General features: G+C 38.9%; 1 protein-coding gene across 11 annotated transcripts in view; it reads right to left on the reverse strand.

The window, feature by feature from the left end:
* Positions 1–24,367, reverse strand: part of LOC135698743 (uncharacterized) — a 161,364-nt gene that overhangs the window by 114,899 nt on the left and 22,098 nt on the right. For all 11 annotated transcript variants that reach the window (XM_065218854.1, XM_065218853.1, XM_065218857.1 and 8 more), the window contains one exon: positions 12,812–12,902. In XM_065218854.1, coding sequence (XP_065074926.1) covers positions 12,812–12,902 — 91 coding nt within the window. The remainder of the gene's footprint in view (positions 1–12,811; positions 12,903–24,367) is intronic.

Consider the following 24,367-nt stretch of genomic DNA (forward strand, 5'->3'; position numbering starts at 1 on the left):
TTTGCTCAACACAATAAAAACAACCATAAGCAAACAACAATATCCATCGCCTAAAACGCGCAGTGCTCTCAATTTTGCAACTTTCCTTTCGCAAATATAAACAATTAACAAAGCCACTGACGTCAACATTGATTCCGGCATCACTGCCAGCCAGACTGATGCAATCCCTCTGTCCTTTTTATTCCACGATTGCTACTGGCAAATCGACCAATCAGAAACCTACACGGAGGTGAAAAACTACCCAACATTAAGTACTTTTCCCTCAATTCTGGGGTTCAGCCCAATAACCCAAATGTGAGCAAATTGCATATAGTAGTTTCCATTTAACACCAGCATAAAAAAAAGTACCTACTCTTAAGCATATTCTACCCAAAATTAAGTTTAATTCACGTAAATTTGAGAATATGCAATTTACTCAAAAGTAACATATTTTGCTGAACTATATCGTTGGGTTGAATCTCTCGTTCCTTTTTGACAACAATATAGAGAGTGCAAGTGAGAGGCTGAACACAATATTAAGTAAAAAGAACTCAAATTTTTGGCAGTATTTTTTCTCCGTGAATGAGGAAGAGGTGACAACTGGCTTCTTACTCTTTAATCGCTGTCTCTATCTCTATCTATATCTACACGGAGAAAAAATACTACCCAAAATTTGAGTTCTTTTTACTTAATATTGACTTCAGCCTCTCACTTGCACTCGTTATTGTTGTCAAAAAAGGAACAAGAGATTCGACCCAACGATATAGTTCAGCCCAATAAGCTACTTTTGAGTAAAATGCATATTCTCAAATTTACGTTAATTAAACTTAATTTTGGGTAGAATAAACTTAAGAGTAGGTAATTGTTTTTGCTGGTGTTAAATGGAAACTACTATATGCGATTTACTCAAATTTGGGTTATTGGGCTGAACCCCAGAATTGAGGGAAGAGTACTTAATTTTGGGTAGTTTTTCATCTCCGTGTATATTTATCTCTACACTCAAAAAATTCTACACGTTTGATTCATGTGTTTTAGCTCTTGATTTTTCAAATGCACATTCAAATTAATTTGATGTGTTTTAAACATTCATTCGAAGTGCTTTACACTTAAGTTTTATGTGTTTTGATCTATGAAATGTTGAAAAATCTTACCATATCAATGTAAGTGCATTGCACGTTGAATCCATTTGCACAATTTATTAAATCCCGCTACTGTTCAAAACATAAGGATTTTAAGTGTTTTGCATTTCAGCACGATATGATTTGCTTGTTCTGCAAATGTAAACAACAGAACTTTGTTTGCCACCTGTCAATTGCATAAGTTGATTCGAGTTATTAAATTTCGTTCCGTATTATCCCAGGTTAATTAGCTGATGAAGAAGCAACTGTGATCTTCACGATATTGTTCAGGTAATTCATAATAGAAATTTATGAATGATTTTCTTGATACATCCTTGATTTAAGCAACAGATAAGGTACACACTACTAAAAAGTCATGTAAATTTCGGTTCCCTGAGACCGACACATGTAAGCGGGCCTTTTGACATAAGAATCAGTTGAAAGAAACGTGAAAATCAATTCAATCAAACGTTCTCTTCGTCGACTAGCTGATGTTTCGGTTTGAGAACACTTAATTTTACATGAAATGTTTGTTTACGTTCTATGATTTACGTCCAATATACATTACGTCTCGTGTAAAAGTAGTTATTTTTAAGTGTGTACTGTGAAACCGAGTTTGGATTAATTTTACTGCAAACAAAATCGGGATGGTAATTTGTTCAAAGTATGCCACCTAAACAACTTTTTCTATTCAGAACTGATGTAATCCAGGATTGGCAAGGAGATGATCTTTGGTGAAGAAGAAAGGTGCAGTTCAATTTTTGTCAAAATTTTCGTAAACTCGTTGTCGAACGAAATTTGGAAGAACGATCATCCGCATGGCGATTCCAGTCGTAGTCACTGCAGCTGGAGGAATATGTGTTCTTTTCGCGTGATTTCTCGACCGTAACGGAGAACGGGAGTAAGAACGAGGCATGTCTGGACCAAACAAAATCAATTTCAATAATGTTCAGTATTATTACCTTTTGTAATTTAATAATAAACATTTTAAATAAACTATAAAAAAAAGATTAATATTATGCAGGACACTCAATTCATATACGATAGACAATATGATGTTGAGAGTAGAATATTCGACAATTATGTGATTGGTTGTTGACACTGACATTTGAAGTCCATGAAATCCAAATGTGTTTCAAATGGCTTTATAGCGTTACTGAATAGATTGTATCATCTGATCCACACATGAAATAGATGTGTTTAACAATTTGCGCGAAATCAAGTGTGAAACACATTATAGTGACGTGCTCATTTTTTTGAGTGTATCTTACGCACTACAAATCAGCCACTCACGAGCTGGTTCGCGTTTGACAGAAAAGTGGTCCGTTTTCGCCCCCGTATTCTCTCCTCTTCTCTTAGTCAGAAACTGGATCGGATTTGACAGCAAATTGCCTGAAATCGCTACTCTGCCATTAAGACTTTTCTTATGAAGACGATTTCGTACGGATTGTGATGTCAGTTGAATGGAAAACTCGCTTTCAATCTGTTTCGCAATTTTCGGAGCTGATAGTCCTCGGTCCAGCTCCGCCTTCTTCACGATAGCTCTGTCAATTCGTTCAGTTGTCTTTGAAGGACGCCCCGATCGCTTAGCTGGTGAGATAGAACCACGCTTTTTGTACATCTGCACAATCCTAGCGACCGTATCTTTGTGAAGCTGGACAATATCGGCAATATCACGGTGGCTTTTGCCAGTTTTGTGATGTTCAATAATCAAATTTCGGATACTGATCGAAATTTGTGCTTTTTTGGGCATTTTGCAACAAATAGCTTCCAATTTTGAATACGAAACTGAAATTTTGAGCACGAAAACTTCAAGAGCACTAAATGACAGGTAGACACAATGTTTACATTCGATAAAGTTGCAGAATACACACTAATACCATAGAGGTAACTCTAAGACTAGAAGGTCCCGAAATAACGTGCTCAACTTTTTGGCTCAGCTCTGGTACTCTCTCCGGTCCCAAGCTAATCGATTCACCCCTTGAAACATAGGAAAAACCAATAACCCCTCATTTTATCTGTCAAACTTTCATAGCGAATCAAAACAAACAGTGCGTAGTACTAGAATTTCGACTAGAATGGCGTACGTTAATCGTTTGCTTGGGACCAATAGGCTAGTCAAGTAGTGAGCCAATTTAAAATCGTTAGTTTCGTATTAATTGTTGCCATTACTCTGTAAAACACACTTAAATCATAGTATCCGTTTGGGGGTGAATAAACTTTTTTTGCGGAATTTTTTACAATTTTTCATAATTATCTCATGAAATCTCAAGAAAAGATATAAACGCCGTATTTTCAACGGCAATGTGATAAATAAACATAAATTGATAAATCATGGAGGAACACTCATAAAATTAAACTGATTTTCACCAGAAAAACAAAAAAAAAATGTTAATTGGTAGGGGGGTGGATAAACTTTTTTTGCATTCTGTATACATCTCATGCTAAAATATGTACAGATATGGAACTGTTAGAAAGTATATTGTTAGTAACTGGGCTTTGAACGTTCTCCTAATTCTAGGTTATCGAGATATTCGAGTAGTTTTGAAATAGCGTGTAGCCTAATGACAAATGGAAATTCCGTGATATTCGAGAATTTCTTCCTGGAAAAACCTGGGAAACCGTAAGGCAAGTTCAGTTGGTTCTCATTCGCCATGTATGCTAGAGCCACATAAGATGTGTGTGAACTTTGAACTAAAGGTTGAACACGAAGAAATCCGGCACATTAAACTAGCTGCCATTAAGGCAGTATAATTTTTCAAAACTTCACTGAAGCATGCTAATACCCCGTATAGACTATGTCTTATATCATGTAATATAGGCTGTCTTGCAATGAGCACTCATACATCTAATTTTCACTGGAAATCCTATATATGAGTGCTCATTGCAAGACAGCCTATATTACATGATGTAAGCCATAGTATGTACGGGGCATAAGAGTGTAGAGAATCACAGTAGGCATTGGTTGTCAGGATAAGTTCATTTGTTTACATCATGGCTTAACCGTACGTCGCGATTCGATCCTGCACGCTCCAAACGAAAATCCCAAATCAAAACTTTTAAATTTGTCGAAATCCACGGTGTGTGACGTTCTGAAACGGACTTGGCAAGCTGTCACTGCTCAAATTCCACCAAGCAGTGGTACAGCGAACATGGCGTCACAGTGGTTCCCAAGAAGATGGATCCGACCATTAAGGCCAATTGAGGCCCATACCGGTCAATTGTGAAGCACTGAAGAAAAAGAACGGAACTGCAATTGACCTGACCAATTTCAAGCGAAAATTGAATTTGGCAACTAAACAAGTGGGAACAGGGCTCATGCTGATTAAAGATACTATAGATTCCATAGATAAGCGGAAGAAAAGTAGAATGTAGCCAAACGAACTGTCAGTTAGTGTATCCAAACGAGCATGACGTCATAATGGTGTGTTTTGCGTGAGAAGTATTGTAATATTAAGCACATAACACTTTCCACACTCACATTCCGAATTATTCCGCGGAAAACGGCAGAAGTAAATATTGCGCAAACCACTCCTTGACTCATTGTTGCAAAGATTTCCTTTGCACTTCATTTTGAACTTTTGCGCACAAAACAAAACAAAACTGCACAGCGAAGAACTTTATGATGGCATGAACATTTTTCATGAATGCCAGTAAGAGCATTTATTTTTCATGGTTGCCAAAAACACTTTTTGTGCCTCCACTTATCTATGGAATCTATAGTACAGACTATGGCTTATATCATGTAATATAGGCTGTCTTGCAATGAGCACTCATACATAGGATTTCCAGTGTAAACTAGATGCATGAGTGCTCATTGCAAGACAGCCTATATTACATGATATAAGCCATAGTCTGTACGGGGTATGAGGCTGTGTTCCATTTGGTGAATGTTCACTTAAATTATACACTTCGAAAATAAATTATAATGTTCGAAAATTCCTCTGTTATTTACGGTCCGATTTTCGGGAAGGTGTTTGTCAAAATTGATTCCTGGTCTGTCATAAATAAGTCCGGTACAATAGCAGGTTTATTTGAAAATTTTCCATCTGTCAAATTTAAGTGAAAATTCACCAAATGGAACACATCCTGAAACAATGGTCTTATAATAAGCATAATACCAACTAATGTATCTAACTTTCCATGCTCGTATGAATAAATGTATCCTTCATTCTAGATAGAGCTGGAATTAGGGCCTAACAGCTTTTGTAATCAATGACTTCTATCGATGATTTCTAGAAGTTCAAGGCTCGCCCACGCAAACCAACATCCTCTTCGGGTAGGGAAAGACTTCCACTATCCGATGGTTATGTTGGTCTGCCTTGAGTTCCTAGAAATCATCGATAGAAGTCATTGTTTACAAAAGCTGCTACGCCCTAATTCCAGCTCTATCTAGCATTGTGCATTGATTTTGACCCCTCCGTTTCCCTCTCCCAGGAACAGAAGAGAATGGAACAACATACGCCTACACGGTAACCGTAAAATACCCAATAATGACTACAAAGTAAGCATTTTCGAGGGAGACTGGGACTACCCATTAAATGAGTAAACATATTACCCATTTATGAGTATTTGTTACTCAAAAATGAATACTAACTACTTATTTTTGTAGTTGTAATTACTCATAAATGGGTAACATTTTACTCATTTAATGGGTAGTCCCAGTTTCCCTCGAAAATGCTTACTTTGTAGTCATTATTGGGTATTTTGCGGTTACCGTGTACAGTCGCTACATTCATAGTCTGGCGGCTAGAATCTCGGGAAACAATTGAGCTGTCAAATAGCGGAACCAATTGAACAAATCACGACCAACAACAGAAAAGAGCACATCAGCTATTGCGAACAAAACTCCCGCATAATCAAACACTATTTGCTGAAAAGTACTCATTATAAATTTAACATAAAATATATCGTTACTATATGTGTTATCGTCAATTTACAATCAAACTGGTCTTCCTCAATAATCACATACCATATTCAATCCCAAATTAACAATACAGCATGCAGCTACTTTTTCCCATAGAATGTTGGAATAATGTGTTATAATCTACGTCAGAATGTTTTGAGCTCGTAAACGCTACCTAATTTTAATTGGATGGTCACAGAAGCAATAACGTTAAGATAAATTTTCCAAGTAGCGTTGATTATTGTTATTGTTTACTGTATGCCAAATATTATTTGTGGCTTGTAACGTTAAGTGGTGACGTTTATGCTCATGTTCATAACATTGAACAAATACTTCTACACAAACTATGAGCACACTCATAATGTTTATCATATTGCGATTCACTGCTGATACCACAAATAGTTTTTCTTTTTAGTAGTTGTGAGCATCGTTCGATTTTCTGCTGCTGACACCACAAAGGGTAAAATTTCTGAGTGGCGTTCATCGACAAGCTAGCGCAAAAATTGAAAAACCAGCCTAACAATACCACCAAAGAGAAAGCAACTTCAGCTACCTGTTGCAAAACAAGATAAAAGTGAGTATTTTATAATTGTTTCACCTTATTTTTTTTTACAAAAAAATCTACAATTCTAGAATCCCGCACTCCGGGCTAAAAAAACGCCAACAAGTGCAAGCTGCGTATGAGCTGAACGTAGCAGAATTGCGTGCGTTGGAAAGTTAGTTGATTTGTAAGAAAAAATGAACAATCCATAAATAATGTTTACTTTAAATTTTTAGCTGCAAGCTGCACTTAAGGACAAGGAGAAGCTTGCAGACAGAGCTGAAGGCCCGATCATCGTATCGCAAGATTCTCTTGAAGCAGCACAAGGAGAATCAAGAATCGGCTACGTGTACCTATCAGTGGTAGACAGAGCTGGGGACTCAACTGTCATTAAATCGCAAGATGTTCTAGCTGATCTATCTACAGCTGCACCTGAAGCAGAAGCCAAATACTCAAATATCATCGTATCGCTGGATTTGATTACGCAGGATTCTGTTATTGTACCAGCAGAAGTTGCTGAGAATGGCAGGGTTATTCGAAATGATGGGTGCATTTTTCGTAGCATTATCAGAGGCTGTAAATGGAAACTTCAACCAAATCGACTCACGGGATATTCTGGGCGACGGCAGCGAAGAGCTGGATCGAGGCTGGACCTGATTGATAAGCAAATGCCTGAAATACACCCGAAAACAGACGGACAAGGCGCGGTCATAGAATTGACAGTTGATTGGGAATCGAAATATCATGTAAAGCTTAATTAATAAAGCTTAAAATGCTGAAAGAATTTCTTTCGAAAATTTACTTTGGTGTTTGAGTGAAGGCTTTTCTTAAGAATAAATTAGTGGCTGAATTCGATCGCACATCTACTGTCAACATGGTACCACTATATTAGCAGACCACTTAAATAATGGTACCATACTGTCAGTAGTTGTAAGGTTAAGATCAGTCATAGTCCCTGATCGAAGAAAAAGGAATGAATACAAACTATATGGGATATGGTGAGCCCTTATGGAATTTAATCGTTTGAATATAACTAGAAAATACACCAGAATGTTAAATTACCTCAATAAACCATTTACAGAGTATAACGTTTACTTTCCTTTTAAAAACCAAATTTAATAATCCAAATGTTCCAGAATGTTATGACATATAGTTTTATGATTTTAAAATTGATTATAAAAAAGCTATATGTCTTACAGTAAACCTGAAATTTTGTTCTAAAATATCAACCTTATGGAATGGTAATTATACTTAACCGCCGTTATCCCATATAGTTGTTTTGCATATTACAATATATGGTATCTTCAGGAGAATTCATGGTATTATATGCTTATCATTTTTATACACGCTGACTAGAATAGTCCAGATATACTTATTTATGGTACGTAATGATACTGTGAATCATCCTTTTATTGTTTACGATTATGCGGGCTGCGAAAAGCCTTTTCTCGTGACTCAAGGCTCGCCTACGCAAACTAACAACATCTTTTGGTTGGGGAAAGTTTCCCCTATCCAATGATGCTGGTAATTTACATTCGATTGGTTAGAAAAGATTAATCAACGGTTTGTTTATAAAAGTTGGTAGAACTTTTTCAATTTTTGGTCTACAATATATTGAATTGGTTCCACTTTTTGATAGATCGAAATTCTAGTAACGCCCTCCACTTAGTGTGAAAAACGCAGTGAAGGATATATTTATTTATACAAACAGGCCGCCATTACCGAGCATGGAAAGCTGGATAGTTCTGTGTTCAACCTTTCTTGCCAAAAAACAACTCAAACCAAAATTAACCTTTGCGTGCTTAACGTCTAAATATACATAGATTTCCAAATTCAATTAGCTTTAGAGACATAATATCACAATCTTTTTCTGCACAACAAGTTGCATTTAGTCGGGAATCTATTAAAGTTTTGGAATCTGTCTGGAAAAAATAAGATAAATACATGGTTCCCAAGTTCTTCCGGTTTCCGTTGGGGCTACTGTTATGTAATATTTACGCAAATGTTGAACATCATATTTTCTTATCAAATGATGTAATTGGACCAATGGCAGCTATACCGATGGTCCATTAGGCATCCCTGAAAAGATCCGGTGCCCCCGGGGAGTGGCCAATTTTCAACAAGAACCAAGGGGTGAAACAGCTCGACTCTGACCCGCTTTTTTGCAGCGAGTAACTCAATGTACCTCGAAATTCATCAATTTTTTTCTCTCTGCCCACTCCGTTTACTCTCTTTGAAAAGATTTATCTCGTATTAAACGTCAGTTTTGTTTGTAAACATAGTAAGATTGTTCAGATTTGCTATTCAAACGATGTGTATTCCAATACCACTTGGATCAACAGGAATTTGTCCGGAAAACGGCTCGAACTATGCTAAGAAGAATTTCAAAGGGGACCACCGTCACCAGCTTCTGTAACTGTTTTGGAAGTGATTTTTGTGCGTACTCTTCCGTCTCGAAAAGTTGGATGTGAATTAACTGAATGTAGGTGGACACAGGCTATTTGTTCTCATAAAATAACCAGAGAAATCGTTTTCAGATGTCCACCGAGGAGAACGTGAAATCACCGGTATCCAACTTTCCATGCTCGGTAATGGCAGCCTGTTTGTATGAATAAATGTATCCTTTACTGTGCTTTTTGAAACTATATGGAGGTTCAAATTTTAACCCCTCCCTTTCCCTCTCTCAGAAACAGAAGAAAATGGAACAACATAAACACTTCGAAATTTTTACAGAAATCTGTAAAATTATACCGAAATCTCAACAGCTGAACGTTCAGTTAACAGTTTCGCAGATTTCCTGTAATTTTTCACAAATATCTGTGAATTTTTCACAGATGTCTGTAAATAATTACAGGAAAACTGTAAAATTGTTTACCGAACGTTCAGCTGTTGAGATTTCGGTAAAATTTTACAGAAATCTGTAAAATAATCTTAGCGTATACGCCCTCCAGTTAGTGTCAAAAAGCAAACAGGCCGCCATTACCAAATATGGAAAGCTGGATAGAAGAGGCCAGAGTATCCAGTCAGCTGCCACCGCCGAAGCTGGTGAGTAAGATCCTCGATCGTCGTCCGGACTTCAATTCCAGCATTGATCTACTGGACGAAATTTAATCCTGCATATGGGTCAGAAAGAGTGGAAGGAAATGGGCCGATAGTAAATCTAATCTGACCAAGTACAGGATCATCGCTATCGACTTCGCCGACGAGAAACCGAAGAAAAGTGAGAAAGCAAATGACAGTGATCTTGCCCACTGAGCAATGTGAGTTACTCGAGGTGCCTAAACAGCAAGTCTGAAATTGCTCTTGATTAAGAGCTGTCTTGCCCCTTGACAAGAACCAAAAATCGTCGTGCGTCATATCAATCTTCAAGATTTTACAAAACATGATTCGAAAATTTCAAAATTCGGAAATTGCCTTATTGCGAGACCACAGTCACATTGACCATTCTGGAAATGTTCTGGTACCCTATAGAAAGTGGCCAATTCTCAACAAGAATTAAAACCCGTCGTGCGACACATACAACTTCATGATTTTACAAAACTCGGCCGGTAATGGCCTTATTGACAGTCCACGGTCACACTAGCTATGCCTAGCATGTCCTGGTGCCTCCGAGGAAATGACCCATTCCCGACAAGAATATCAAACTTCATGAGTTTGTAGAACTCGGCCGGTAATGGCCCTATTGAAAGTGTACATTTTTCGACAACCACTAACCTAATTGGAAACATTTCTTGTTGGGTCAGGCTTTAAGAAATTTACATCGAATTCTCGCAACTTTAAAAGCGGCAAGATGACGAAAATTATATGTTCTCAAATCACTCTTATTAGTCCGCAAAGGTAATCAAAAATTAATAAAATAATTTTTAAAAGAATTGGCACGTAAAATTTGCGTGAATCACACTTTACTTGGTCATGATCTAGAAGACTATATTTATTTAATGTTTTGCGGGGTGACATAAGTCAAGTATAATCGTAAACGAACAACAAGAGCTGTCAAATTAGCATCAGAGCTTCAATAAAGCACAGCACGCAAAAGCATTTCGCCGTCTTCTTTTCTCCTTTCGCCATGAGAATGAAAGAGATACGAACGAATGAAGACCAAAACAGACCCGTCATAACTGTCATTATTTGCGAGTGAGGAAAGGAGATGGGAAGATTTAGGTTAGGTTTCGCGTAGTGATCTATAGTAAGTTTGACTTCATGCGATTTATTTGCAGATTGACGATGTTTCAGTCCTGTGTGTTAAATGTGTTCAGTTGCCATTTTATATTAATTTATATGGATATGGTTCTTGTTTCCTCGGGGGCATTGAAACATTTTTAGGGGCACTGGAACACGCCCCGGAAAGCGTGGTCGGGAATTTTTCCGGGATGTCCAATGTGATTATGGATCATCGGTATAGCCTGGAATGGTCCAATTATAAAATTTGAGTGAGGAAATATTATGTTCACCGACTGTATGATTATTACAGGACAGTAAAGCCGAATGCCGACCCAGAGTGACCCCAACGGAAACCGGAATAATTCCGTTCTGGCGAATATATTTCTGAAAAAGATTGAGATATGTTGTTTTTAGAGATAATTGAATGATGAAATATATGCAAATTTAGACGTTAGGCACGCAAAGGTTAATTTTTTAGGATCCAACTAGGAAATTTCACCGAGGATAGCATTTTTTGCATGCTTCCTAATGAAACAAATTTACAAAATATAGAAGAGGGTATTTTTTATTTGTTATTTAAAATGGGTAACGGCAAATTGTCAATGTTTGCAAAATCATTCCTCTGTAGTCATTCCTCTAAGTGTAAAGTATTAAGTTTCAAATGGTCCCAATAGATTTGAAATTCGTCAATGAATGGCTCAGCTATGATTTTTCAAACATTGCAAGTTGGCCGTTACACATTTTCCCGGAGGCATTGGGTAGAGCGCTACTTCGTCGTTATCGACCATTTCCGTTCTGTCGATCATAAAAGATCAATAATATCAATTATTTCACCGTGCACAAATCAACAAAAGGTTTGTTCCGATGCGTTAGTTCGTTAGCTACGACATAAATCTTATTAGAGCGCATTGTATGAATATTCACGCTCATGGTTTACAAAACAAAAGAAGCGTTCCTAGCGAATCCCCTTTTTCTACGTTTATCCGTAGGACGAAGCTTCCTAATGGCCTTTCAATGTGTTAGGACGGAATTGAAACTCGTAGAATGAATTTAGAATCAAGAAGCAGTATTAGATTTTAAACAATATCTCAACAATTTGCGACTCTTTATCAAAACCCTACTCTACTTAGAAAGTGTATATGGCAAAAAAAATACAAGAAGTTTAGCTCATTCGAAAACTATTCAAAATTGACGGTTAATTATGTATAGAAATGCTATTACACATCAATTTGGGTTCAATGATTTTATCGAGTAGAGCGTTCTCCTCTCTAGAACTGACCGTTCATCACATCATGAAAAACAAAATATTTACAACTCGCACACAAATCTCGCTACCAGCAGTCAGCATAATAGTAAAATGGAGAAACAGCTGGAAACATCCTTCGGCCTGACTTGCACCACTTCAAGCAAGGCATAATTTTATAGATTGTCACATTAATAATTCCTACTTTACAACCTACTGCACTACTGAAATGCTCCGACTACTCCCTTATTCCAGACGTGCTCCACTTTTGGCCGCGAACAATACCAACCCCACCTGGAGAAAACCCATAAAATAAAGCAGCACGGCTCTAGGGTCGTTCAGAACACACTTTTACGACCATTCCAGACGCGGCTGCTCGGTGCTCCTTTTTAGGTCCTCCCGTTTAGGGGTTAGCAGGAGAGTGTTGTGCGACTCGTACGATTATGTCACACTCTTCACTAACAACGATTCAATTTGGAACACTCCCCCCCCCCCCTCCACCCAACCCTCGCACACAATCACTTTTCTAAGAACACTAAAATCGGAAAGTGCGACTAACGAATGACGACAGAAATAAAAGCAAAAGAAAGAACCGGCCGGGACAATAAAGTGACGAATAAAATGGTGCTCCGGATGTTCTCCAGACAAGCGAAAACCGCCCTGCTATGGCGTGGGACCAATTATGCAAGTAACGGTTATCTTCACTGTTCTAGGGGTGTTGGTGAGAGATCATGAGAACTATTGTTTGGTGGTGATAGAAGGAAGAACTGAAAACAGAATCACATTGGCGGACCCCGAAAGAACCCCATTTCGTCGCCTCATTCACCGAACGGCCGCCCCCAGAAAACATGGAGTGTAATTACCGAATTGATTTGGCACAGGTGGCTTGCGGACGACCTCGGGACCCCCGGTGTACTCGTGCCATCGATAGGTGCTTCTGTATTCCGAGTGGAGCTGAAACGAGTACAAAAAGGAAGAAATATTATGTAATAACCATTTCGCACGGGAGTCCTGCTTGTGGGAAGGAACCGGACTGCATTAAAATGGATTTAATATGGAAATGGGAGCTTGGGTTGGTTTCTGTTTTCTGCTTTTTTTTTGAAATCCGTTGCCGTAGCACATTAAATGGAGTGTGCTGTCTGCTCGATGGAAATAAGTGCTTGGGCCCCCAGCCTCAAGAGGGCAGGGAAGGATTTTCTCCATGGAGCCAAGAAAGCCAAACAGTTGGTTGGAAATCGTTATCCAAAGCGAAGGCGCTACAAAAGGGATAGCGGAATAAAAATAGATTGTGCATCGTTTGGAAAACTTCTCCGCCTCCGCTACCAGAAAGAACTTGGCACAGCCTAGTAAACTGCAATTTGCAGTGAAAACTTTTTTGTAACTATCATCTTGGAATGTTCAGAGGGAAAATAACGTTTCAATGTTGCGTTTTTCGTTTTTGCTCATTATTGGCATAAAAAAGCGGAACGAGAGCGATGCATAAAATAATTCTGCTATAATCGTTTGAAGAGCATAGCATAGCATAGCATAAACAAGGTTGCACAATGTCATAGGTGGGACGAGCTCCAAACTGTTGTTAAGAAGGAGACCCACCTTCATCCGTTGCTGATAGATAGCAATTTGTGATTAATTACTACCTCTTAGATAAATGATGCGCCTCCCTCCAACAGACCAGTGCTGTCCTGGCCACGTCCTTGCATCTGGTGGGGAAAGGGGAGGAATGTTAGTCCGACACTTACGGGTCACGGGAAGGGTGGATTTTTATTAGTAGGGAGGGTAAGCCATAGGATACGCCCAGCCGGCGTTGCTGGCAATCGTCATATCAAGCATTTAATAAACAGAAGCTGTAAGTAGTTGCTGCCCATTACCTAAACATATTATTCAAAACAGTCTTCCGATTCTGGAATTAAGAAACGTTGCTCCTTTGCGCCTGAAAATGTTTGTTGATCCTAAACATATGCACAATTCATTCTGATCGATAGGAGGTTCTCATGTGTAAAAGGTTATTAATAGTATGTGGAATCGTAGATTAAAATGAAGATTCGCCCTTGGCCAAACTCCCACTGTCTGGCAGTGGCATTATGGATAACTTCTGCCTGCAATCATTTCAGGGGAAACATGTCAGAAGGGTCTAACTCGAAACGTAAACAATGACTTGGATCGTCAGTTTCTTACCCACTCAAACTAACAAACCTCTCCGACAGAGAAATTTTTGTTCTATGAGCTAGTGTAATCAGATTCCGTGGGTGTGTGGTCATTCACGAGAAATCGACGTTCAAAGTCATTGCTTACGTTTCGAGTTATACCCTTCTGACATGTTTCCCCTGATTTGTTATGAATGCAAGAATCTTGAATTAGAAGGTGACAGCTCTACCGCAGCTACAATAGCCTATTTCAAGAACGCAAGCATTTCGAAGCTATTATCACACATGATAAGCCCCGCTCCAATACATTATCGATGTAAATATACACCATTGATATTGTACTGAAACTTTCAATCAAGCAGTAGTGCAATACTTGAGTGACGCGTATTTAGTAAGTTTTGAAATGATTGTCTTGAATTAGATGGATATTTCCAATCGAGGACAGAGGAACGAAAAGGTAAATAAACTTAGCTGAGCGTAACTACGCGTAGTTTAGAACAGGCGGCACCACATGCAACAGATAAGAATTTGAAAATTTACACTTAAAGGGGGAAGTACACTTTGATTTTTCAAAAAAATGCATTTTTTTTTGGCTTAAAATGTTCCTTGGGATGTATACTTTAATTTAGAAAAGACTCCAAGTCCGCCAGAATATTCCTTACCGCTTTACGAAGCAATTTCCTAAAATATGTATCGACGTGCTGAGAGAGCAATTTTATCTTTAAACGCGTTTATCTCGAAACGGGGGTTTTCAAACTGGCGTGGGAAATAACTCTAACCAGTTATCATCAAATTTGGATATCGCTTTCTTGTTTCTTGTTCAGAATTAAATTCTGCTTAAAAATGCGTATGCACATTTTCGATTTTGTCAAAAATAAATTTTTAATCAACGATTTTGTAAGCATTTAGGGTGAAAAAATGGACTTTTTTTTTCCTAAGACCACAACTTTTTGAAAAAATTAATTTAAAAAAAATCGGAATACGTATTTCTAACTCAAATTTCATTAATAATCAGGATTTTTGTTCGATTTATGTTCCAGGATCACATGGAAAGGAGTATTTTCCCACGCCGTTTATATACAAATTACATACAAATACAAATACAAATTGTAGTTCGAAGGATGACTAATAAATGGGTTATAACATATTTGCCCTCCCTGAGTGTTTTATTGCTTAAAAAAATTAACGAAAATACCTTACTTTTTGGACGTTCAAAGTGTACTACCCCCTTAATGCACTTTTCAACATCACTTATGTACTTTCAAATTAACACTTTTAAAAAATGAAATTGTAAATTTATAACATTTTCACTAGAACGAAAACGACGCAGCAAAACAAAAACACGTCATTTTTTGCAGCGCAGCCTACTTCCATAGAGGTAACTCTAAAGCTGGGTTTAGACAGGGCAAGTCAGTTGAATTCAACTGACTTGCACGTGAATTGAACGTGTAAACCATGCCATTCTACTGACTTGATCAACTCACTTGAATTGAAAAAAGTTGAACCAGCCTCAACTTTTCAAGCCAATTGAATTCAACTGAGTAGATCAATTGACTTGCCCTGTTTAAGCCCACCTTAAGGCTAGTAGGTCCCGAAGAAACGTGCTCAACTTTTCGGCTCAGCTCTGGTACTCTCTTCGGTCCCAAGCTAATCGATGCACCCCTCGCACCATAGGAAAATCCAAGAACCCCTCATTTTATCTGTCAAACTTTCATAGCGAATCAAAACAAACATAGTGTAGTACTAGAATTTCGACTAGAATGGGGTACGTTAAGCGTTAAGCTTCAATTGGGTTGTTTAGGGGTATTCATCAATTTTGGTACACTGGAACTATTTTCATTAAGTACGATTACATTAGCAAAAAATTACTATCTTAGTGCCCCTTGGTAGGACTTTGTATGGGAGTGAGCTTTCAACGAATGGATTTAGTGTCAACGATCAAAAATGTAAATCTTGATTTGAAAATCGACCTACGGGACCGATAAAAATATCGTTGTGCTCAAAAAACGAAGCTCAATCAGATGATGTACAAAAATCGGTATATTTTTCGAAGTTAAACAACCCAATTGATGGTTCTGAAAATGTGAAACTAATGGTGGAAATGGTGTAGGAAATGGTGTAGGAAATGGTGGAGAGATTTTTTCCTCAAGATTGTTTAGTGAGATTTAAAGAAGTATTTGAGAGCTCGCGCCTGGTGTCTTGAAAATTTTCATTCTTCCAAAAGCAACAAAATCGTGGTATTGCGTCAACTCTCTGACGTTTGATTTATTTCACCATTTTCAGGAATTTTGAAGCTAAGTGTCTTTGTTGAGTGTATTTGTGTGTCTTAACATAAATCCGTCTATTTTTCCTAATGGTGTTCGTCTAAGGTATGCGAATTTCCTCAATTTTGACCGCCCTTCCCTCTGTATTTTTCAGTTTTCGTTTAGTTTCAAAACACTACCTAAGGCCATCTCCAATCCGGATGGATGACCTGATCCATTCCCTGTCCAAACATTTCAGATTCAAAAATTTAGATCCACTAATTTTTTATCAAAATGGTGACCGCTAATCCATAAAGAATAAATCCATGAGAAAAAAAACTAGAGATGCCATTCCGGTCAGGCATGGAAAATCATTTACATTCATTTCATGCATTCATTTACATTCATTTGCCTCTAACTTTTTTCATCAACAGCATTCCGCAAAATGATGTATAGAGCTTTAAGAAGGTTTTGTTATTAGCTACAACTTTTGCCCATAACTCAAATCTGTATCTCTTATGCATCACGAATTAGAGCGGGCAGAACTTGTTACTGTTTTTCAGTGAATGTAAAATACATTCATTGAAAAATAGAAGTGGGTTCTGTTCGCTCTGGTTCATCATGCATAAGAGATACGTATTTGAATTGTTAACAAAAGTTGTAGCTAATAGCATAACCTACAAAAGCTCTATACATTATTTTGCGGTATTTGGAGGCGAACCAGCCTAAGGCTGAAAGCCTCCTAAATAAAGCTAAATTAATTAATTATTTTGCTGTATTCTGTTGATAAAAAAGTTAGGGGCAAATGAATGTAAATGAATGCACGAAATGAATGCAAATGATATCCCATGCCTAATCCCGGTCTTCAGAACCAATACAAAATAAATGGGAATCAAATTAAAAACTTCAAGGGGCGACTCTACGGAGTTTTACGCAATGGTGACGTAGGACTACGTGGTCTTATATAATAAATGTTATTTGTTAACTGCAGCAGGAGCTTGTGTTTTGTGTAGGAATAGGAATTTTAACGGGGTTCTCTCTGTTTATACTCTTAAGTATGACGCGCTTGGCATAGATGGCCCACAGCGACTCACGAAGAGCTACTGATTCCGATCAATAGCGGTGCGGCTTCTTTCTCCTTCTATGGATGCTCATGTGGGCTGCAGCTCGTTGTGTACTGGAGAACAATGTTCAACGCCACGTGATTGGAGCTGAATCCGATCAGCGGTTGAGGGCAGCCTTGCTAGCTAGCTGCTTGCCTTTCGACGTGTACTGGAGAACACCACCACTCACCACGCGGTGATTGAATAAACACCGTTTGGTGAGACCGGATGGAATTCAACTTTGAAATCTATATTAGCGAAATCGCTTTTCGCAAGCATTCGGTGATAATTTTAACAATCATAGCAACAGTTGCACATTCGTGTAGTTTTAAATAGCGACATTTTGAAAAATGATAAAGTCTAAATTTTAACAGATGCGTAGAAATATTTCTGATACCCTGCGCTTCGTTCAGAGAGCGTATAGGGCGTCGTTGTGCCAATTTGGTCTTAGTTAAATGTTTCTTAGTTGGTAGTACCGCCTCTTGTGGTGCACATGATCAATTCCCTAGCGTTTGACGTTTAAACACTACAACCAAAGGATATACGACAGATGGCGGTAGGATTTACAATGATAAATGTTCAATGTGTTGTGTCTGCTTGTCTGTGATATAACATTGGGGTAACGTTAGGATAAAATCAAAACATTGAGAAATATAACGCATCACTTTCAGAAATACTTCACTTCGCAATCGATGAACCATTCTGACGGCCATATGAGTACCCAAGTAACCCAAGAAAAAGTCCAAGGGATTAAAAAAAAAAAAGCAATTAACGACGGCGGAAGAGCAGAATATGGTGAGAGCTTTCCAATTATAAAAAAAATATATATCAAAATTAAACTAAATGCATGCCAAGTTTGAAAAAAATATTTTCGAACCTGGAAGTGTGTATATATAACCAATATCCATTTGATAACGGTGATGCATACATGCGGGGCTTATTGTGAGTGAAAGTAACCTAGGAATAGGTATGACTCTCGAGACATTCTGAAATGGGTTGCTGGATCTGCAATAGAGCTATCACCTTCTAACTCCCGGACTTAAGCTGTCTACAATGACCATAAATGTGGCATTGTAGAGAGAGTTCTTCCATAATAACACTGCCAGCCAGTGGGGTTTAGAGGGAATACACACACTCACACACACACACACACACACACACACACACACACACACACACACACACACACACACACACACACACACACACACACACACACACACACACACACTCACACACTCACACACACACACACACACACACACACACACACACACACACACACACACACACACACACACATACACACATGCGTAGAAATATTTCTGATCGATTGGTGATAAAAATTTTGAAATTGGTCCAGGGGCAGTTGAGTTATTAACGATCAAAATCTTTCATAATTTTGTTACATGACCATTTTTGGTTTTCACAAAGTGTACCCTCATATAGAAATCACAGACGTAGTACGACGTCAAAAAAATCAAAATAAACCAGGGGTTCCCTTCCTTATTGGTGTTCATGGACACAACAAGCATTTCCAGTTTCTTCAGTCAGTTGATGGTTACCGGGAGCTTCTCCAAAAATTCCTGCTGATCAAATTTCAATGATTTTCTACTCTCCAAAACATAATTCATTGTAATTCTTGTAGCGACCACAAAATCCAGCATCAAAAATGATTATGATGCTGCATTTTGTGGTCGCTACACGCTCAGTTTCTCCCGGATATTTAGGAGTGACCCCAGTACAAGCAGAATGAATCGTGGTTCCTTGGTCAATCTGCTGTTTCTTTTCGCAAATCTCTTCCCAAGTAACAATTTGTGTTTTATTATGGTTCTGTAGATCAATATTTAGACTTGTAGAATGCTTGTAAAACACAATAAAACTTGCACTGTTACTTGGGCTCCCCCCTCATTACATAGGCATAGTTTTCTGCGGCTTCCACTTCTCCATTCGCAAGGCTGGATCGCCAGTTTGAGTTGATTTAGCTTGTTGAAAAGCTTTTCTAGCTCTTTGCATCAAGTCGCCTATGAACTAGTTTTTTCATCCATTGGTCAATGGTTTTTTTGGGCTACAAAATGGAAGGAGCGATATACCTAGCTCTGGTCCTCACAAGTTCCTATCTCACGCCTACCCGAGTCATATGATAACAAAAGACTACCAGCTGAAACATTGACACAGCTGGATGGCGTAGCCTAGAAAATATTGCCATTCCGGCAATAGCAAAGTGAAGAGGTGCGACGCGAACACTGGCACAGTAACCATAGTACGGTGATAGAGGAAATTCTTCACCATATCCGAGCGTCTGTTCACCATGTTAGAAGCGGCTGATCACCGTTCTAGTGGCAGCATGGGACTCTAAATAGATATGTGCACGATTCTCCCCCCGGCGAGTCCAACAAGCCGCCCTGGAAAAATGTAAAGTTACAAATACCGAAGAAAGAAATACGGATCGGAACAATCAGCACAGACCTACGTGACAAAATAAGGACTACGATTGGAAACTCGGAACATGGAACTGTAAATCGCTCGGATTCCCGGGCTGCGTTAGGTTAATCTATGACGAACTTCAACCACGCAACTTCGAAGTCGTAGCATAGAGGTAACTCTAAGACCAGAAGGTCCCGAAGAAACGTGTTCAATTTTTTGGCTCAGCTCTGGTACTATCTTCGGTTCCAAGCTAATCAATGCACCCCTCGAAGCATAGGAAAATCCACGAGCCCCTGTTATCTGTCAAACTTTCATATCGAATGAAAACAAACATAGTGTAGTATTTTAATTTCGACTAGCATGGGGTACGCTGGGTGGATGTCGAATAAAATTCGCCACCGCACGAAGTTGACTGTCTACAAGACGCTGATTAGACCGGTGGTCCTCTAGAGCCACGAGACTGCTCGTGGAGGACCAACGCGCCCTTGGTGTTTTCGAACAGAAGGTGTTGCGTACCATCTACGGTGGAATGCAGATGGATGACGGAACTTGGAGGAGGCGAATGAACCACGAATTGCACCAGCTGCTGGGAGAACAATCCATCGTTCACATTGCGAAAATTGGGCGCCTACGGTGGGCTGGGCATGTCGTAAGAATGCCGGACGACGACCCAGTGCAAATGGTTCTCGAAAACGACCCAACAGGAACAAGAAGAAGAGGCGTGCAGTGGGCAAAGTAGAAGGCGACCTGCGGAGCCTTCGCAGACTACGAGACTGGCGAAGTGTGGCCATGGATCGGAGACGAATTCTTCGGACAGCAGAGGACAACAAGGCCTTAGCCTAATTGGTAAGGTAAGCAAGAGCCACTTTTTTTTTTTAATTTTCAGGAATATTTTTGAAGAAAAAATAGAAAATTAGAATGGTGCCTTAGTGCTTTTGATCTTCCGGATTTCTTGTATGTGACTAAATTAGATGTAAATCAGTTCAGATCTGTGGAAAATTGTAAAATGAGACAATTACTGATGGAAATTGGCAGGATGGTCAATGAAAAATGTTTTAATTTGAGTTGTGAAAAATCCTTATTCTGATGTAAACAAACGGTTTGGTTGACGTTTTCTCTCGAACTCGCCTGGTGCACTCTACATTGAAGGTGCTTTAAAAAGGCCTATTGGATTGTCTTCGTCGTACGGATGAAAGTTAAAATGGAATGGAACAATAGATTCGCTTGGAGTGCTTCTTTTGTTTTCGATAAAAAGGGTGTACTTGCGCTCTTAAAACCTTTGCGTTGTAGCATATAATTGAATCGTTAACGCTGAAATCGTAGATACATATGTGATGTTTCTTGCTCGATAGGCCCAAAATGAGCGATTATGCCATAGTAAATGTTTACCCTACCTCAACTCTTTTAACGCAAAACATTATGGGCCCATTTTTCAATCCTTGTCCCCACTAACCCTACTGAATATTGAGCAACTGATTTTCTGCCAAACCAATTTTCGCATATTCGAACAGGCGAAGTCATTCGCCATCTATTATGTACGTCAACCCGTACCACACACAGTGGCTCTGAACTTTTACTGTTCTCAGTGAAATTCAACCGATTCAATGGCCGGCACTAATACGATGACGGATGGAACCGGGTACCTGTTTCAGATAATTTTTCCACGTCGTCTATATACATTGGCGCAGATGGAGCACATAGGTGCAGCCGCACAAGCATGGAGTTTGCTCTCCTGCTTCGTCATCGTTTAGATACTGCTCCCAATTTATTACCCTACATGGAAACACATGATTTTCCACGTGTCACTCCTGTCAGGTGCGTGCGCCGCATACATATGTACATCCATATGTAGGAATGTGCAGTTGGGTGTGTGCAAGGAAGGGAAAGAGATCCATAGGGAATGTTTGATTGGAGAGAGTGGTTTTACATTTTCGGGTTTTGCTGGAGTATCTATGCTTTTAGGAAAGTTGTTTTGATAACTCTCAATTGACTCGATTAGGCTACCATTTAGAAAGCCAGTTGGCTGAAAAAAAGATGCTACTGAACAAAATTGAGATCGTGAAAACCCTCCGGAAAAAAAATGTCAATCAACTTTTTTTCCTTGCCAGTATACTCGAAACTCGGACAACGTACATCACTTGAGTCAGCTTCGTTTTTAACAATCACGTTAGCTCATGTGGAAATTAGTATTCGTCAATAATCTGCCGTAGCTGGTCTCAAATTTTGTGAACATGAGCATTTTCCGGTTTTCTACGTACAAAATAAATCACCTTAAGTGTCTATAAAGTCTGGTCCACTTAGAATCCGCACACTGTATTTAGTCTAAGCAGCGGCTCTTGTTTTTTTTTTTTTTTTCCTTTGGTTTGTTTTTTCCGTCGATCTTATTTTTCGTGCTGAGCACCAATGCTACCGACGTGCCAGGAAGGCAGCTCCCACACCTGGACCCTACCTATCGACCCATCAACTCATGAACCGGGGACCAACGGCTTTACTTCCCATCCGAAGGAAGGCGTGATCAGAGATGTTATGCCTCAGAACATCCCGGCGGCGCCGACTACACCACCGGCGCCGTTTGCAGCGGCTCTTGTCGTCGGATTTGACATTTTTTGACAGTGATTTGTTTTGAAACTACACGTGTGTCAGTGATGAATGTGTCGTCTCGATAAGTGCTGTATCAAAACAGTTTTACTAGGTGTATGACCGTGTTCTGTCGAAGGGCCTTCTCATGGACGTCGAAACTTATGTCAAGATGGATTTCAGGCAGGTTCACGGACAAAAAATTTATCTGACCACAGCACGGGGTGTTGTTCCCAGAAAATTCAGCGCGAAAACTGATGATCTGGCAAGGAATTTGCAGCTGCGGACTCAAACAAAGCTGTTCACCATCAACAAAACAGTGTGCAGGATCAATTTTCTTTTCTCGTCTTCCGTCAAGTACAACTTGTTTAATAAAGGCTGACTAAAAGTAAATGTGTACGCCCCTCGCACGCCCCAACAAACAATTTGTGTTGATTAAGGGCTGAATAAGCTATTTTTTAGCTGAAGAAACATATTTTTGCCTGAATAAGCTCTTATTTCGCTTCCAATGTTTGTTGGGGCCGCTAGCACGTCTCCAGCGCTGGGAATCAAAAATCTTTGAAAGTGGTTTGTTTACACTTCTATAGAGATCAAAGTTTTTTTTAGTTAAAAAATAGTTCTCGACCAGAAGTGAACAGCAATGTTTAGGTCATAATAATAATAAGACAAAACCTAAACGTTGGCGCACCCTGAGAAAGGTCGCAGGAAAGCATAATGGGGCTTATTACGGATGTCACTTTACGATGTTTTTTTTTTTTTTTTCCTTTATTATTGAGATTTTTAGCCATAGGCTGGTTCATCTCTTAATCACTTCACGATGAAAACTTGTCACTTGTCGTCACGGTGAAGTGATTCCCATTTGATTTGTACGGCAATCACGGCTCCTATTATGAGTATCAAATCCTTATCACCGTGTAGTGACAACCGTAATAAGGCCCAATAATGTTGTTGTCTCTCACTCGGAGTGTGGCAAACAAACCATAACAACTTACTCGCGCACTCTCGGATGACAAATAATAATGTTTACTACCCGCATTAGACTGGCCCACATTAATATGGGGGAAATTTTTTATAATTTTTTGAACGGGCCAACCCCTAGATTTGTGCCATTAGGTGAGATATCCATACTCTGAAAATTTCAGCTCATTAGGATGTAACACGAGCTGGCGCTATTGATTTCAATTTTTATGGGGATATTGGTTGAAATGTATGGAGAAATAACATTACTTCACTCTTTTGGGCATAGAACTGATTCAGCAGACTCTATTAAGCTCAGAATTTCAGCACACGTAGTTTAAACTATAAGGAACTACTTTGCTCAAAACAGTATCACGATTAAAGTTAGTTTTATGGAGATATTAATTAATGATGTGCATTCTGCTCGTATATTGCAGTAAAATACAGGCAGCTTATGCAACGTATCAACTAGATTACCACTAAAAATAAAATTTCATATTTTTCACAGCCCAACATCCAGGCTCATGTCTTTTGGTGCGATAACCACTCTCTGAATGTTTCAGCTCTTTTTTACGTTACACGGGCTGGCACTTTTGGTTTAATGTGCATGTAGGAGATTTGGTTGGTATACATAATGCTCATATACATTCAAATGCGAATATCTCAATAAAACTAACTGGATTCATGATGCAATCTTGGGCAAAGTTGCTGCTCATTGATTGTACTACAAGTTTTGAAAATCTGACTCAAATCGATAATAAGGTAACATTTTTATGATCGACAGAGTGTAGCAGTGTCATTTGTTCATGTATTTTATCCTAATTCTCCATACAAAATTCAAACTCAAAGCGCCAGCTCGTGTTACATCCGAATAAGATGAAATTTTCAGAGAGTGGTTTGCTCACTTAATGGCACAAATCTAGGGGTTGGCCAGTGGAAAATTAGAACTTTTATTTTTGTGGGCCAGT

This window comes from Ochlerotatus camptorhynchus, unplaced genomic scaffold, assembly GCF_037179485.1.
Source record: "Ochlerotatus camptorhynchus isolate MF236.1 unplaced genomic scaffold, CSIRO-AGI_Acam_v1.1 ptg000094l, whole genome shotgun sequence".
In the NCBI taxonomy this organism is placed as follows: Eukaryota; Metazoa; Arthropoda; class Insecta; order Diptera; family Culicidae; genus Ochlerotatus; species Ochlerotatus camptorhynchus.